Source organism: Colletotrichum graminicola (assembly GCF_000149035.1).
Source record: "Colletotrichum graminicola M1.001 genomic scaffold supercont1.34, whole genome shotgun sequence".
Taxonomy (NCBI): Eukaryota; Fungi; Ascomycota; class Sordariomycetes; order Glomerellales; family Glomerellaceae; genus Colletotrichum; species Colletotrichum graminicola.
Window position 1 is genome coordinate 272,743 of NW_007361038.1, and position 15,794 is coordinate 288,536.

The window sequence follows — 15,794 nt, forward strand, 5'->3', positions numbered from 1 at the left end:
CAAGGACCAACGTACTATTAGCTGAGGCTGAAGGGATGACATGGCTCCTGGGTGCATGGATTCCCTGATTGCTGTGATTTCCACTCGCTTCCTTTAATTCTTAATTGCTCTTCTAACAACTGCCCATCGTCGAGTGCGTTATTGCGGGACGGCGACGTCACAATATCGACGGCTGGAATGAGATGAAGCAGATGGTCCCTTTGTCGCATTCGAATCCAACGTCGCAAGTCGTCTCACTCGATCCCTTTGACTCGGGAGTCACGGAGCTGACCATGAGCTAAAGGGTCCGCATTCCAACGACCTCCTCTCCTACCGGTAGGCTTCTTTGACTAGAAGCAACAGCCCAGCGAGTAGTTTCAAAATCTGTGCTTTGCAGAAACGGTGTGCATCCCAGGAACCCCCCCGCCCCAGTCGACAGGCCGGCCGTGGGGTTGCTGTGGCTTATGCTGAGCGATTTCACCTGACCGTCTTATCTAGCCAAAGGCGCTACCTCAATGGACCAGTGTTTCTCAGTCCCCCGCCATCTTCTTGGCTGCCCACTGGTTTGACTGGCTACGCTTAACTCATGGTGTGCCAGGTGTGGCAGCGTTTGTTTGTACGTTTGGACACGACTGCATCCCTGCGAGAGGGCTTGACAGCCAACCGGGGTCTTCATCCAGGGGGGCGAACGGACGACCACAGCCCACAGGCGTGGAAATGACAGGGGAAAGACCGGACGAACAAGGGCCGGGGAGGCAAAAGCGAGCTCTGGCGCTCGACCTATCATTTGGCGACACTGCGGCTTGCCAACCACACCAGCCCGCACTTGATCCATCTATCCAAAGATGCCAAGCAAAAGCTGGCAACCCTTCTCGACCGAGGGTGATTTGTCGCTTTCTGGTCGATGGAGAACTGGACCCGTCATCCCCTTCCTTCTCTTCGCCCTCGCACATGGCTCGCTGCATGGCGAAAGCTGCAAAACTCGGCGCCTTGCACGCTGGCCGTGGACTGCATCCACCGAAATGACCGACAAGAGACGAGAACTTCAGGTCTCCTCTAATCTTACAAGGCCCTGCTCTGCCCAGCCGCCATGGAGCATGTTCAGATGAACGAAAGCTTCGAAAAGAAATTCCAACCATTGGCTGGGCCGCCGCCATTCCCGCCCATGACCCTGTGTTTGTTGCCACTAGTCTCATCGTTTGAGCCCTAATGGTCATACAGTTCTCGTCGAACAGTCCAGCCAGCCGATGGGCCAAAGAAGGGCCAAAGACATTATGGTGGTGTTATTCCCTCTTTTGTTTAGATTCCCGTTGAGTTCTATCGCCTACCCGACTTTTGGGCTCTACCCCATCGTACCCAGAGCACGGAACCCCTCGTCGAGCGCCAAGATCCATCTTATACCTTAGTACTCTACGCAGTAGGTAGTGTAAGGGTATCCCATCCATACCATCCGAATACTGATATGCTGTGGAACAGCAACCCAGGCATGATGCACGAACCGGGTCATATGATGTGCAATTATTGCGGTATCCATTTTGCACCATGCGCCTTACCCTCCTTGGAGGGCTGGAAAAACCAGCACCTGGCGCTTGGGTCATGACGAACGGGAAGAATCATGGGAAGTACGGCATATTGGAAAAAAAAAAAAACCTGCCTATCATCATCGCTCTTGGCCGAACTCTCGGGTCATGCGAATCAGCCCCCCGCGCGCAATCCTCTATCTCCGTCGTAATGTTCTGCCGTCCCTCTCAGCCGATCGTGCCATGGCATTCATTTAACGACATTTGATGACATCTGACGACAGCAGCCTAACGTCTCCTGCTTACTCACCTCCTCTGCCCCCTTCTCGTGAAGACGCCACCCACTCCATGCCCCCCCATGCGGACCTGTGATCCAGAGATGAATAACACTCGGTTCATGGTGCTACGATAATCATTAATCAGCCAGCCGCTCGTTCGATGGCCGCTATCTAGCCCGCTTGCGTAAAATAGACTCACACTTCTGCCGACGACCTCTAGCTTCAGTCCGGCCACGCCTGCAGCTCGCCGAGCTTGTCCAGTTCCGTTAAATAACGTCAAAGCTTTGCGTGTCGCCGAGCGCATGCGGCTCCATTGACGTAGGGGTTCCCTGGTCTCTTGCTGGGTCCTAAAGGTAGAAGGCATTCGCAGAATGCTCCCCCAGAGAGGAAATACCTCCATACGCACTACTCCTTCATATCGCCCGCTGATTTCCCCACGGCGTCTTTGGCTCTTATTACTTGGCCAGCCGCGCATAAATTGCGGGATGTGACGGTGTAACCGAAACTGCGCCGGGGCCCCTGCGCTGGTCAGCGGGAAGCCCCTGTCAAGCGCTGTTGCAAACATATTAACCACCCCGAGCTCACCTCGGGGCTGGAATCCGAAAAGCGCACTCAGTTTTTTTCTCTTGATTACCGTCACAACCGCCTGGCTGGGTCGTCCAGATGGGCCGCGGTACAAACTACAGTACCACTGCCTGCACCAGAGGGGCCGAGGTGGACAGCGGGCTTCTGCGAGGGGGTGAGAGCCTGAGAGGCCAGTGGCCCGACAGCGTGCCCGGGGAAGAGCCTGGAAGACTGAAGATGCGGTGGATGAGAAGGCGGAACAGTCCCCATGAAGTCATTTGCTCTTCCGCGACCTGTCGTTTCAACGATATTGCCCGCCCCTCACGCTTCAGGTGAACGGTGGCATGCAGCACCAGACAAATGTGTGCAGATGAAGCCGAGAGATGCGAATGGCTCGTGACGGTTTGCCCAAGGCCGCGTCATTCGATCTTGAGTCTTGGGCTCTGTCTCTTCTTGATGCACCTGGCTCTGTCACCATATCTACTGCCATATCTCGCAGGCTACGGCCTCTCTTGGCGCTAAGCACATGCTATCCCAGACTTTGAAGCCTCGGAGATCTCGGCTAGATAGCCTGGCTGCTCATTTTAGTGGACCATGAACCGATGGGGATGGACCTTCTTCTTCCCAGGTCCAGATACCTGCCCTGATTATCACTCGCGATCCTTGAAACAGTGAAGATCATAAATAGCCTAGATCCAAGGCATGCTTGGGATTTCCTTGCAGCGGGCAGACGACGGTCTGAGAGATGGTCCGCGGCATCATAAACTTCCAAAACGTGCTCGTAGGCTGTGGATCATGAACGGCAAGGTCCCGCAGCTAGTATCAACTGGAGGACAAACCTCTTTGTTTGTGGAAACTTGTAAACGTTAGGCAACGTTTGTTGGATGACTCAGCAAGACGTCATCGGGGAAACGTCGGTAGGAGCTGTGGACATCGCCCAAAGATGACTAAGCGTTCCGTCGGATTACCGTTCCATCACGTGCACCTGTGCCGGGCCCATGGGAGCTCGCAGCTTGACGACCGCTGTCCACGGTCCGGAAAATTCCATATCAACACGGCCAAACATTCAAATCACCTCTCCAGCCATTGAGGCCGCAATCATGGGTGCTAGCGAGTCTAAGCCGTCGTCCAACACGCCCCCACACCTGTGGAAGGCGTAAGTCCTGCCCTTACCCGATTGTCTCGTCCTCCTGCGTCCGCCGAGGGCATCGTCGGCTGACCAAGATCACGCACGCAGCACCACGCCCAGCGGCATCTCACACGATCTCGTCGAGTCTCTGCAGACCAGCCCTGAGGTAAGCTCCTTCCCACCCCGAGAGCATTTGTCTTTTGGACTTCTCGCTGGCCCAATCGCACTTTCACCCTCCGCCTTGGCGTCCTGCCATCGAACGCCCTCCCCCCCATCTGCGCTCTTTACCTCGGACAAAAGAGAGAACTTGAAAGCTAACCAGTGACCGGCCAACCCGGACCGCAGACCGACCTCTCCCGCTCCCAACTCACCGAGCTCCAGATCCAGGCCCGCGTCGCCGAGGAGCTGAAGCGCCTGCAGGCCAAGGAGTCCGAGGCCCTGAAGCTCGCGCACGAGAAGATCGCCGCCGAGGACAAGCCGGCGCCCGAGGGACAGCGCAGCCACGACGCCGTCAAGAAGGAGATCGAGGCCCTGCGCGCCAAGCTGTCGGAGCGCAAGAAGGTGCGCAGCCTGCCCGAGAGCGTGGAGACGGCACGCGGCAACGTCGTCCGCTGCCTGCTCGAGCACGACCGCCGGCCGCTTGATTGCTGGAAGGAGGTCGAGGCGTTCAAGGATGAGGTGAAGCGGTTAGAGAAGGGCTGGGTCGAGAAGGTTGTCTCGTGAGAGGACAGCGCCGGGGGCGGTGGAGGGGTGAGACTTTGTCAAGGGCTTTTGGCATCTGATTTCTGCGTTCTTGTGGTTCATGGCAAGGAGTGATGGCGGTCATGGATGGATGGATGGATGACATGCCAGCGGAGAGAAACAGAGGCGCAGCAGTAGGGCGATTAAGGGGGCGGAATGTCAAAGTGTACAACAACCATGCTACTGGTGGGATAAAGACAAAAGTGTATAGATGGCGAATGGATTTGGTCACATCACAGCCCATGGAGTTCGTATTCAGGTAGCCCAGCCGGGTCTTCTGTGAGAGTTTCCCGACCCTCAGCTGGAGGCTGAGGCTGCGTCTTCTGTCTAGCAGCCAACACCTCCTCCTTGCGACGCAGGCCTTCGGCCTTCTTGCGCTCCCGCCTGGCAGCAGCGTCCTCCCATTCGGCGCCCCCCTCGCCCAGCTTGGGCGGAGGCCCCGCTAGGGCCGCGTGCAGCGCGGCCCGGAACCTCTCGATCCTCGCCGCGTTCTCCGCGAAGCGCTCGTTGGCGATCTGCATTAGGTCTCGCAGGTAGCTCACCGAGACGGTGCAGTGTCGGGCCTCGTCGCTGTCGTCATCGTCGACGTAGCCGACCAGGGACTCGAGCGCCAGGCCCATCGTCCTGACCCCCACCATGGGCGTCACTGGCGGCGAGGACGACAATGAGGAGCCGTCTTGCGGTGTGATAGGGGCGACGGCGGGGAGCAGGTTCAGGGCGCCGCTCTCCCGAAAACCGGCCGCGAACGCGCACTTGAGCAGGAGCTGGGCGTGGGCCAGGGAAGCCGTCAGAACATGGAGAATCTATAGTGTGGGGTGAGATTTTTTGGTTAGTTGGTCATGTGAGCGCTGTGTATGCAGGACGCGGTATGTGAGGTTTCCAAGGCGACATGGGCCTCGACGACAGGGAGTCTGGGAGGAGCGGGCTAGGGAGGGGATGGATGAGTAGTAGGGCGCGGGTGTGTGCATGAGGTGACGGGGGGGGGCTGCATACCATGGGCTCGAACTTGAAGTGAATGAGTCGTTTCCTCCGTCGCCCAGGCTGAGCGCTGCCCGACTCTCCGGCGAAGCGGTGGCTGGCTACCTCCTTCTCGTCCACGAGACCCAGACGACGCAACATCCCGTCATCCCCATCGTGCGATTCGGGGACGGGGTCGTGCGATACGAACAACCACGTGCCGCCGCCTCCCTTACCCCCGGGGCCAGCTATCGTCGTGGCGGCGCTGCCGCTGTTGATGATGCTGTCGACGTCTTCGTCATCATCGCCGTCCCCTGTCTGGGCTGCAGGCTCAGAACGAGTCTCGGCGTGGGTGGCCGGCCCAGCGGGAGCAGAGGCCGGCGCCCTGCGGCCTTCTAGGAAGACGCTCACCCGCCCTGCGCAGCTGCTCGTCGTGACGAAGCCGTCAAGGGCGTTGAGCTCGTTGATGAGCTCGCGGATGCCGACGTCCACGGACCCCTTGGGCGAGGCGTCGGTGTACTCTGCGTCGGGTACGCTAAGCTGCTCCAGGATCCTGTGCTTGCGGGTTGCAAAGGATGCCGGCGGGGAGGGCAATTGTTGCCTCGCCCGCTGGTGCGGCGGCGCCATGGTTTCCGTAATTTAGTGGGGGTAGACGGGGGTCGGGTTGGACTAAGAAATCTTCAAGGGAGGAAATGTAGGCCTGAGTGAGTTTCTGCGTCTCTCGCCCTGTTTTTCCGTCTGTTGGCGACAGGGAGGGGGGGTTGCGTCGGGCGTTCGGGCTGCCTTGCTTCTGGGGACGTGGCTGGCGTGTAAGTGAGGTCGACTCACGATGGAATAAAAAAGAAATGTGTGAGTGGTTGCAGGAATCTGTGAGGTACTCTCACAGTGCCTCTCCAGAGACATATGCACGGTGTCCCGTCGGGAAGCGAGCCGACGAACCAAGCTTATTTTCATAGTAGGCAACCCTCTCAGTGCCACCTCGCAGGACCAAGTGAGCTCAAGCATGACTTCGGCTGAATTAGGCTACCCGGCGGTGAAGCCGCGCAGTGGTGTTGCGGCTTTAATATAAAGTGTGACTCGGCTAAGTTGGCGGCCATCTGTTGTCCACATTGCTGGTTGAGGCTGTTGATTCGCCTGATAGAGCCTCCCACTTGGGACCATAGACACCAGGCCAGGTTGCCAAGCAGCTTTAGATTATTCCAAGACTTTGTGGATTGTATGTTCCCTGGCTGTGGTGAGCTTATCGCTTCGTTTGAGCCGGGCGAGACGAGCGGTGGCCTTGAACGGCCTGGATCTGATTTTTTTTATTCCACTTCGACGCACATCGCATGATGTCAGCTTGCCAGTAACAACCCAAGAAGTCTCGGGAGGCCGGCAGCGTTATGAAGTAGTCGAAGTATCTCGCCATTTAGCGGTATTACGAAACACAGGAATGACTGAGTCAGAATTCAGGCCTTTGTCAAATGATTGTTTTGAATTATTTTCATGACAATGAACCGCCTTTCATAATTCTTTAAAAGTTCATCGCATACTCTGCAGGACTGTGTAAGCTCTTGAACACAATTCTCTCAGATTGGCAGTGTATAGTTGAAGTGTAGGCACTACTAACGACAGTCTTGGGCTTTTACTCATTCTTTCCGAGTCTTTCCGGCCAACATCTATACATTGTCATTCATTTGTCACATATTGCCGCCCAGAATAATTAGCAACATTATTCAGAACTCTCCATGTAATGTAATATTCTTTGGTATTCGATTTAATGACATCCCCGAGACGGCGGTCGTCGGTCGATTTATGTGGGTTTACCTTTGTACCACAACCCTGCCTAGATTCTCATGTCCTTCTTGCTATTTTCTGCCATGGGTTGTCGGGCCTGTTGAGGACTCAGATTGGTTATTTGCTGCCACTCCCAGGCACTACAATTGTTGGTGGTGAGGTCCACTCACGTGACCTCTGGCCACCAGGTTCACCAGCTTCTTCACCTTGCCAGCCAGCAGCCCTTTTTCCTCCTAGTTACACATCACCAATACCACCACTATCCATGGCGATATCGTTGCTCCTCCACAACAATAACCTATTTTCGTAGGACGTGAATTTTGAGTTAAGGTAGTCGGGTACAAACCGAAGCAAACTCGGAGCTATTTCAAAAGATAGTCTCGTTATGGAACGTGTGCCTTGCAGGCTATTTAATTGAACTTTGAAGCAGCATTAAAAATCAGCGGGATGGTTCAAGAACGAGAGTCGCTGTTTCGTTGTCGGTGGTCGAAGTGGGCGAACAAAACACTGAAGCTCGTGTGCAACCGTTATCAAAAGCACATGGCGGTGATGGCAGGCAACCTCCACCGAAGTTCGCATTGTCGAAAGTGGTCAAGAGGTGTCCGCCACACCATCTGCTTTGGGAGAACATGTCAGCGCTCTAGCAGACCAGCTGCAAAGTCGCATGATGAAGCGTTAGGACACTATGGGACGAAGTCTGGCGTTCCCACTTATTGCCCCGGATGCGGGGTCTCGGCGGGACAAAGTTGGGGCCTCGCAACGTCCTCTTTACTTTCACTCTTCACACCTCATATCATCCTCCCGAAGTAACGTCATGTTGGTTCATTGTGTTTCAATTCTCCTATCTGCAAGGTAGGATCAAGTATCTGCGAAACGCTAGATTTATACTGGCCTTAATGGCCTAACTCATGCCGGAGCGCCAGCATGCTGTCCCATACCGTCCTTTCGTTTTTGAGTCCCCCAAACGCCGTCATGCATCATGCCTACAGGTCATTATGAAAAAAGCAAAATGCAAAAAAACAAGACCGCCAAACGCTTTACACTGATGCAACGGCCTGCTCTTCCTTCTCGGCCTTGACGACGGGCGCGACAGCGGCCTCGCCCTGCTTCTCTGCCTCGGCAGACGACGACGGCGCGGCCTTCTTGTCCTCGGCGGCCTTGCGCTCCATCTCCTCGAGGTACTGGGCGTACCGCGACTTCTTGTTGTGGATGCCGCACTCGGTCTTCTGCTGGCCCTTCCAGCGGCCAGCGCGCTCATCCTCGCCTTCCTTGACGGGTACGGTCGAGTGCCAGTCGCCGACGGACTTGTACCCCTGGTCGAGGAGGTCGTTGTACGGCACGTTGTGGGTTTTGATGTACTCCTGCACCTGCTTGAAGGACCATTTGACCATTGGGTTGATCTTGATGACGCCGCGCTCGTCGTCGACCTCGATGACGGGGATCTTGTCACGGGCGCCGCCCTGCGAGCGACGGCGGCCGGTCAAGACGGCGGCGACGCCGAGCTCCTGGTAGGCGCGCTGGAGGGGCTCAACCTTTGCGACCCAGTCGTACATCTCCGACTCGGTCTCCCACAGCTTGGGGCCGTACATGGCCTCGAACTCCTCGACGGACTCGACGCCGTAGGGCTTGAAGACGTGCAGCTTCACGTTGGGGTAGCGCTCCCGGATGCGGTCGACCAGGGTGTGGGTCTCCTTGAAGTGGTAGAGGGTGTCGAGGAAGATGAGGTCGACATTGGCGGCGGCGGGATTCTCCTTCTGGATCTTGGAAAGCATGTCGAGGGTCACGAGGCCCGTCAGGCCAAAGGCTGTTGACTGGAAGAGGTTGGGGAACATGACCTTGGCGAAGCGGAGGATGTCGAGGGGGTGCATGTGCTCGAGCTGGTCGTTGAGGTGCTTGAGGTGCGGCAGGGTGAGGGAGACGAGGGGGAGCGCGGGGACGGACGACGCTGTCGACGACGCATCTGTGGCGGAACCGTATCCGGACTCAACCTCGGCGCGGTCCAGCTTTGCGGACTCGACGGCGTTTAGCCGAGGCGACGACGCCGCTGAGGACGTCCGGGTCGCGGACTCGATAGCAGACGACATTCTTTCGAAGCGTCCAAGAATTTGGCAGAAGGGTTTGGGTGAAGAGGCGTGCGGTTAGGGTGCACCGGGTATATATGACGAGTGTATTTTGTAAGAGGGTGTGTTGAAAACCCGGGATAGGTTCACTTGGTCGAGAGGGATGTACTGAAATACAGATGACGCACGAGATAGATCTGGGGCAGAGTTCAGTTTTGGGAAGAGGAGGCAAGAGAGGTGTTGTTTTGTGAGGACAGAGAGGCGGGCAAGCTAGGAATCCTTACACCGCGAGAAGGGAGGCGGGAGGTGTATCATATTGTTGGGCACAAGGGCCATGCCATCACCAAGCAGCATTACTAATTCGGGTTCCGCCCCTTTCCTCGAGAAGCACCCCGATCGAACCAAGAGGCCGACGGACCACAAGAGTCCGCCCCAAGTATTGCGCAATCGCAGCTTGTCCGGAGCATTTGGGCTATCAGCATTGAACAAGCGCCGCGGAATTTGCATCTCCAAGGACGAGGCGGTGGTCTGGGAGCAATCACGACATCGACGCTAAGCCATTCGTGATGAATGAAACAAAACATGATTGGTTACAGGACTCACGGTTGGCTCCGTACCGTGGACATCCCGCAATTGCGCCATCGCCCCGGGAGCCGGAAGTGGATTTCATGGCGAAAGCTGGCCCTACAACCGGCCCCGGCAGCCGGGAGCCGCAACTCCATGAGTATAAGATATTGGGGCCCGGTTCTGCCGTATCGATCATCATCAAAAGAGGCCCTCTGAATCGATGCTCATCATGAGCGAAGGTGCTGGAAACAAAGGGGGAAGAAGGACCTCTTGCTTGTGCAGAAACACTCGCGCGATTCGCCATGGTGATGCAAGAAGGCGTGATCCCGCATGGGCCACCAAGCGGCTTGGCCTAGTGGGTGCGGTGACGGCACTCGGCGGTCGGCCGGCACGGTAATCGGCGACCCACCCGGCCGTCGGCGTCGAGGGTGTCGGAGGACTGTCAACTTGAAAATGGGCGTCAGCATCCCGCGCTGAACTGCGTATCTTCATCCCGACGCCCTTAGCCAGTCAGCATTTGAGAAACCTGAGTATCATCCATGACCGCCCGCTGTGGAAGTTTCTGACAAATCAATCCGCCTTGGGGGGTTTCAGCGAGAGATATGTGCTTCGAGCTTTTAACACCGCCCGAGGCCTCGCTTGCTGACGTCTGTCCCGAGTACATTTGCTTGGCGTCTCCAGAGAACAAGAAGGGAGAACCATCTTTGTTTGAAGGAAGCCTGGCTTCTTCAGCACGTTCCATGACTCTTACCCGAAACCTGTTTTCTCCGAAACACAGTAGAGCAAAGACTTCTTGGAAACTTGCGTTTCTTTGGACAACTTTCGGCAAATCATAGGCAAAGTCAAGGTTCACTTGACCAGAAGCCCGACAAGACAAGCCTGAGCGGCCGCTCTGGGTTGACGACTCATTCATCTTAGGTGCCTTGTTATCAACAAACAACGCAGGCCAGAACCCCAATGACGGACGCCTAGACGAGAAGGGGGCCACCGGCCACTCCAGATACATCACGATCTGGCATCCGTCCTTGCGTCTGGGTGGGTAGTACGCGCTCGGTTGTGATCCGTTTCTCTGTCAGCGGAGCCCCCTCTCTGGATCCGAAGCAACGATTAGTCGGCGGCTGCCGTGGCGACTGGTGGGCAGGGCAGCTTACCTCTCACTACTGCAATCACTTCTTCCATTCGGTCGCCAGGTGTCGGGTCAGGCTGGCTTGACAAAAGAGGCTGAGGTCAGTGTGCGTTCTGCGTACGCTAGTACACTACCTACGGTGATAAGGCTGTGCCGCCAACGTCACCCCTGGTAACTGACGTCGGCAACTTCGGACGAGGCTGATGGTGTGTGTCCCCGCAGATCCCGCCCCGGGGGAGAGTGACATCTCATGTTCGCCAACGTCTCACGTGTTCGGGGCTCCGAGAGTGATGTAATGAGCACCTTAGCTCGTCATATCAAATTTTTTTCAGAGGGGTAACCACGTGACTTTGAAGTCCACCTTTCCGCTGGACAGATCCAGCGACAGCCAATGGAACGCGGCGCAGCCACACGGACACGGGGGGCTGTGGGCAACAATCGGCTCCGGGCCAGTGACGGACAAGTGGGGTGGGATGCACTACCTACACAGTTAGACTCACAGTGCTCTCAATGCGGGCGGGCGCTGCTGCACCAGCCTCTGCCGCGTCCAGTGTGCGTGTGCCTCAACGATGTTTTTGCCTACGAAACATGATTGCAGGCTCGCCAAGTCTTTAAGCTTTCCTTCACCAGGACTCAGCTCCGAGCTTTCTGTTCCTCTCTTCTCTCCTTTCCCTCTTCACCTTCCCCTCACCTTTCCTCACCTCTCCGCGCCATCCCTCCTTCCAAGACGCAGCTACCGTCGCTGACAGCTGTGTTGCTGCTGCAGGCTTACTCCCCCGCCCTCCCTCATTGTCTGACTCTTGCTCGTGTCCCTGTTGCGCCCGTCGCCCTGACCTAAGCCTGCTCCGTCCACACCTAGCTTGAGACCCCTCCCCCCCTCTCCCGCGCCGCAAAACATTGTATCTGCCATGGCCGACGCAAGCCCCGCCAGGTCGGCGACGTCGCCGCGACCTCAGTTGTCCTCGTCCATGAGGTCCAGCTCGTTCCTGCGCGAGCACCAGCAGTACCGGCCCCCGCAGCTCCCCGAGAGTCGCTTTGGCATCGACACCGTCGTCGAGGACCTCGGCAAAGTGGCTGTCTCGCCGTCTCAGCAAGCTCATAGCTATAAGCAGTATGCCGGGTTCAATGGCATCCCTTCTGAAGACAACCCGCCCACCATCCGTCACGGCCTGAACCACAGCTACTCGCACCCCAATTGCGCTCCCGCCGGGGGCAAGAAGCAGTCCCGCCTGGTCGCGACGCTGTTCTATAAACCGAACGGCGAGAGCGCCACGGCGGCGGCGGCGGCTACCCGGAGCGGCGGCCGCGTCGCGTCCCCCCCCAAGCCGACCTCGGAGCACTCCGGCGGCAAGGAGTCCCTCCCGGCTAACTTCGCGCCGACGCAGGACCCCGAGTCCTTCCCGCTCGAGCCGCCGACGCAGGAGCCCGAGAAGCTCGACCACCTGTATGGCTCCTACGTCTCGCCCATGTGCGTGACCTCGTTCCTGCACCTGATGTCGACCTTCCCTCTGCCCGAAGGCGAGTCCGACTACAGCTCGTCGCACCGCTGCCTCGATAGCCAGGACAACCCGCGCGTCGTCGAGCTGACCCTCGACCCGTCTCCCTGCCAGACCTACCTCAGTCTGACCGACCTGCGGCGGCACGAGCTCATCTACCGCTTCGAGAGGGAGTGGAGCGTCGATGTCGCCCTGCAGCCCGACACCCTGTGGCGCCACCACCCGAGGCTGGTCGTCTTCGACATGGACAGCACCCTCATCACGCAGGAGGTCATCGACCTTCTCGCCGCCACCATCAAGGACCCGCCCGACTTGGCCGCCCGCGTCGCCGACATTACCCACCGCGCCATGCTCGGCGAGCTCGAGTTCGATGCCGCCTTCCGTGAGCGCGTGCAGCTCCTCAAGGGCCTCCCGGCCTCCTTCTTCGAGCAGCTGAGGCCCGTCCTCGACGTGACCAAGGGTGTGCCCCGCCTGATCAAGGCTCTGAAGCGCCTCGGCGTCAAGACCGCCGTACTGTCCGGTGGCTTCCTCCCTCTTACGAGCTGGCTGGCCGGCGAGCTCGGCATCGACTACGCGCATGCCAATGAGGTCGTCGTCGACGACGCCGGCAGGCTCACGGGCGAGGTCAAGGGTCTCATCGTAGGTAAGGAGAGGAAGCGGGACCTGCTGATCGAGATCGCCGGCAAGGAGGGCATCGACCTGTCGCAAGTCGTCGCCGTCGGAGACGGCGCCAACGATCTCCTGATGATGGGGGCGGCAGGGTTGGGCGTTGCCTGGAACGCGAAGCCGATGGTGCAGATGGAGGCCGACACGAGGCTGAACAGTGAGAGCCTCCTGGACCTGCTGTACCTTTTCGGTTTCACTGGGGATGAGATCGAGCAGCTCGCCTCGTAAGCCTTGCATGGAGACGCGAGAGAGAGAGAGAGAGAGAGGGAGAGAGATGGCGAGGCGCGGGCTCTGAGGTGTTGTGGAGTTGTGGGCAATGCTGGAATCATTGCAGTCTTTTTTTCTTATTTTTTGGGAGTACCTTTTGCAACCTCATGATTTAACTGCATGCCAATGAAACCGACGCAAAGCAACTGCTCTCGTCATTCCCTCTCAATGGCCGTCGGACACTTCCAAGTTTGACGACCGCTAGACAATTAATTGGACGCCGGCATGATAGTTGTGGTGGCTGGCGTCAAAAGGTGGCAATTGTGGTAAACTCTTAATTCTCCCTCTATCTACACATGAAAACCACCCTTTCGCCCGATGCGCTGCTCGCACCAAAACACTTTCTCAACACACAGGTATCGTTAGTTCTTTAAGGGTAGCCTTCCTTGCCCCACTTGTTGTACTTGTCGTGCAGTTCCTGTGTCATGGTCAGCCTGGAAAGCGCTCTTCTGCCGCAGATCCCGAGGGATATGTTGCTCGTGTTGCTGGACCAACACGGACGGCATCCCAACAGGGGAGCCAAGAGCGTAGAAGAGAGGAATCGTGAACGTACCTTGGGGAGGGTGACATCAGGGATGATGACGGTGTTGACGGCGCTAGGAGCGTCCTTAGGCTCGTTCTTGGGGTTACCACCGGGGTGGTACTTGTACTTGCCCTCGCCTTCGGTCTCCCAGGGCATACCGGCCTTCAGGACGGGGCTCTCAGAGGTGGCGGAGGTGGGGGAGCGGCCTGCGCGGGAGAGGAAAAAAGACATTAGCCTGCGTTGGGTTGGGGGAGGGCCGCCGATGGGATTCGTCAAGACGTACCGAAGTAGAGGCCGGCGCCGCCGAGGGCAGCAACCATGACACCGCCGAGGATCTGTATGATGAAAATTCAATTAGCCTCCTGTTGTTTTCAACCCTCTTGCGCAAAAGGCCGCCACAGTTCCTCCAATTGTCCATCTTGTTGCGCAAATCGGTATTTCGTAGGCCAGTCGCATGTCTGAATCTCGGCTGGCTCCGAATCCCGGCTACGCAGTGAGAGAGAGGAACCCGTGGGTGGACGGAGGGCTGTTGGCGATGACACCCGGGTTTCGGCTGAATGGGAGGAGAGACGGGATATCACGCACGATGAGTTCGGGGTTGCGCTTGGACTCCTGGGTGAGCTGCTGCTTGGACTGAGCATCAACCTGGGCCAAGCGGCGAACCGTGGTAGAGAAGGCGCGGCGGGTGACGAAGGAGGCCATTGTTGCGGTGGTTTTGACGGGGTGGGAAGCGGATGTTGTGATGTGAGGTTCGGGCTGTCGTATGATTTCGGAGCTTCAGGTTCGTTCGGTCGGACACAGGATCAAGGTCGAAAAGCGGGAGAAACGATTGGCCGGTCTGACGGGCATCTGTGATTGGTCAATCCGCAGTGATGTGGGCATTACCTCATACTGCAGCGTTTTGTTGCATTTTTATGTGGCTAAGCGGTCTTGGGAAGCTACCCGGCGTATCTATCTTCATCCGTGCGTCTTCTAGCATCTGGACGATTGCCCTGGCTGTGTCGAAAGATCTCCGTATAATGATTCGACACGTAGGATTCCCGCAGCTTTGGTCTTCAATTGGCTACGGCGCATTGCCGGGACGATTTCGCAGTCTAGGGGTTCCAAGTTAATGGCGGCATCTTTTCGGGCGAGTATCGTTAGGTCTACGGTGATAAGTCCTGATGATGCGTAGTCTCAGGTCCTGGATATGAATAAAATGTGTGTACCCATGGCTACGGTCTGTAATTGTACCTTTCAACAAACAGAGGTTTTAAGAATGGCACAGCTTTGCTACGACTTGAGTTGTAACTTGCCCTTCTGGCGCGTATTACGACGACAAGAACCTCAAGGCCTCAAGGAAGTGACAATGCTGCACTTCATGGTTGGCGTAGGTGCTGGGGATCACATGTCGGGATCAGCAGCACATCTTGATGCCAGTGCCTACATAAATGGAAGGCACGTCAGGAGCAGCAGCAAGTTCAAGACTGGTTAGCAAACCCCTGACGCCTTGGAATGAAGGAGGGTGCACCCTCGAGTCTATCCCGCTCATGCTCTCATGGATGGCGTTATGAACAAACTAGTAGATGCATTTTTCCGGCGAAGATCCCATCAACGCATTGTGTGGCTGTGTGTTCTTGAATTAAACTATACGTGCCGTTGAGATTTGTTCAAAATATATCAAGAGATTCGCGAGCGCGGGGCAGTCTTCGAGACGTGCAGATGTCGTTATTATCAGGGGTTTGTTATGGGAAGAACACGAACAGGATAGACCATGCAGTAAAAGGTATGGCATAAAGAGGAGACAGATAGCGCGAATCTATGGGATGTTGGCGTCTATACTTTTTTTTTTCTTTTTTTTTTTTTTTTTTTTTTGGCATAATCCAGATGATGGATGATTCGTCAACCGGTGCTGCCGGTACAAGCATTCCATGGTAAAATTAGTGTGGCATGGATAGGAGCGAGGAAGGACCAACCCAGCATCATTGCGGGAACCACGAAGCGTTGCGGCTGGACCAGGGCACACGACGCGTTCCTACACTGAACATAAACCGCCTAAGCTACCTAGATAGGTAGCCCCAGCGAGACAAAAACAGCGGTTGAGCATTCTTTGTATGTCGTTGACCATGAAGGTCAACAAACATCGTGAGGCTACCGCGTGCTGAG

At 56.8% G+C, this 15,794-nt stretch overlaps 5 protein-coding genes across 5 annotated transcripts; 2 read left to right on the top strand and 3 right to left on the bottom strand.

The window, feature by feature from the left end:
- Positions 1 to 3,441: 3,441 nt before the first annotated feature.
- On the top strand, positions 3,442 to 4,193 carry GLRG_07858 (uncharacterized protein; the record flags this gene model as incomplete). The annotated part of the gene is made up of 3 exons (XM_008098543.1): positions 3,442 to 3,497; positions 3,579 to 3,636; positions 3,816 to 4,193. The coding sequence occupies 3 exons, from the start codon at positions 3,442 to 3,444 to the stop codon at positions 4,191 to 4,193; spliced, it is 492 nt and encodes a 163-aa protein (XP_008096734.1).
- A 251-nt stretch (positions 4,194 to 4,444) lies between these two features.
- On the bottom strand, positions 4,445 to 5,795 carry GLRG_07859 (tRNA wybutosine-synthesizing protein; the record flags this gene model as incomplete). The annotated part of the gene is made up of 2 exons (XM_008098544.1): positions 4,445 to 5,014; positions 5,205 to 5,795. The coding sequence occupies 2 exons, from the start codon at positions 5,793 to 5,795 to the stop codon at positions 4,445 to 4,447; spliced, it is 1,161 nt and encodes a 386-aa protein (XP_008096735.1).
- Positions 5,796 to 7,981: 2,186 nt separating this feature from the next.
- On the bottom strand, positions 7,982 to 9,028 carry GLRG_07860 (phosphoadenosine phosphosulfate reductase; the record flags this gene model as incomplete). The annotated part of the gene is made up of 1 exon (XM_008098545.1): positions 7,982 to 9,028. One exon carries the CDS (start codon positions 9,026 to 9,028, stop codon positions 7,982 to 7,984), a length of 1,047 nt encoding a protein of 348 aa, XP_008096736.1.
- A 2,577-nt stretch (positions 9,029 to 11,605) lies between these two features.
- On the top strand, positions 11,606 to 13,087 carry GLRG_07861 (phosphoserine phosphatase SerB; the record flags this gene model as incomplete). Its single annotated transcript, XM_008098546.1, has 1 exon — positions 11,606 to 13,087. The coding sequence occupies one exon, from the start codon at positions 11,606 to 11,608 to the stop codon at positions 13,085 to 13,087; it is 1,482 nt and encodes a 493-aa protein (XP_008096737.1).
- A 409-nt stretch (positions 13,088 to 13,496) lies between these two features.
- On the bottom strand, positions 13,497 to 14,351 carry GLRG_07862 (uncharacterized protein; the record flags this gene model as incomplete). Its single annotated transcript, XM_008098547.1, has 4 exons — positions 13,497 to 13,544; positions 13,680 to 13,855; positions 13,933 to 13,984; positions 14,235 to 14,351. The coding sequence occupies 4 exons, from the start codon at positions 14,349 to 14,351 to the stop codon at positions 13,497 to 13,499; spliced, it is 393 nt and encodes a 130-aa protein (XP_008096738.1).
- Positions 14,352 to 15,794: the final 1,443 nt, after the last annotated feature.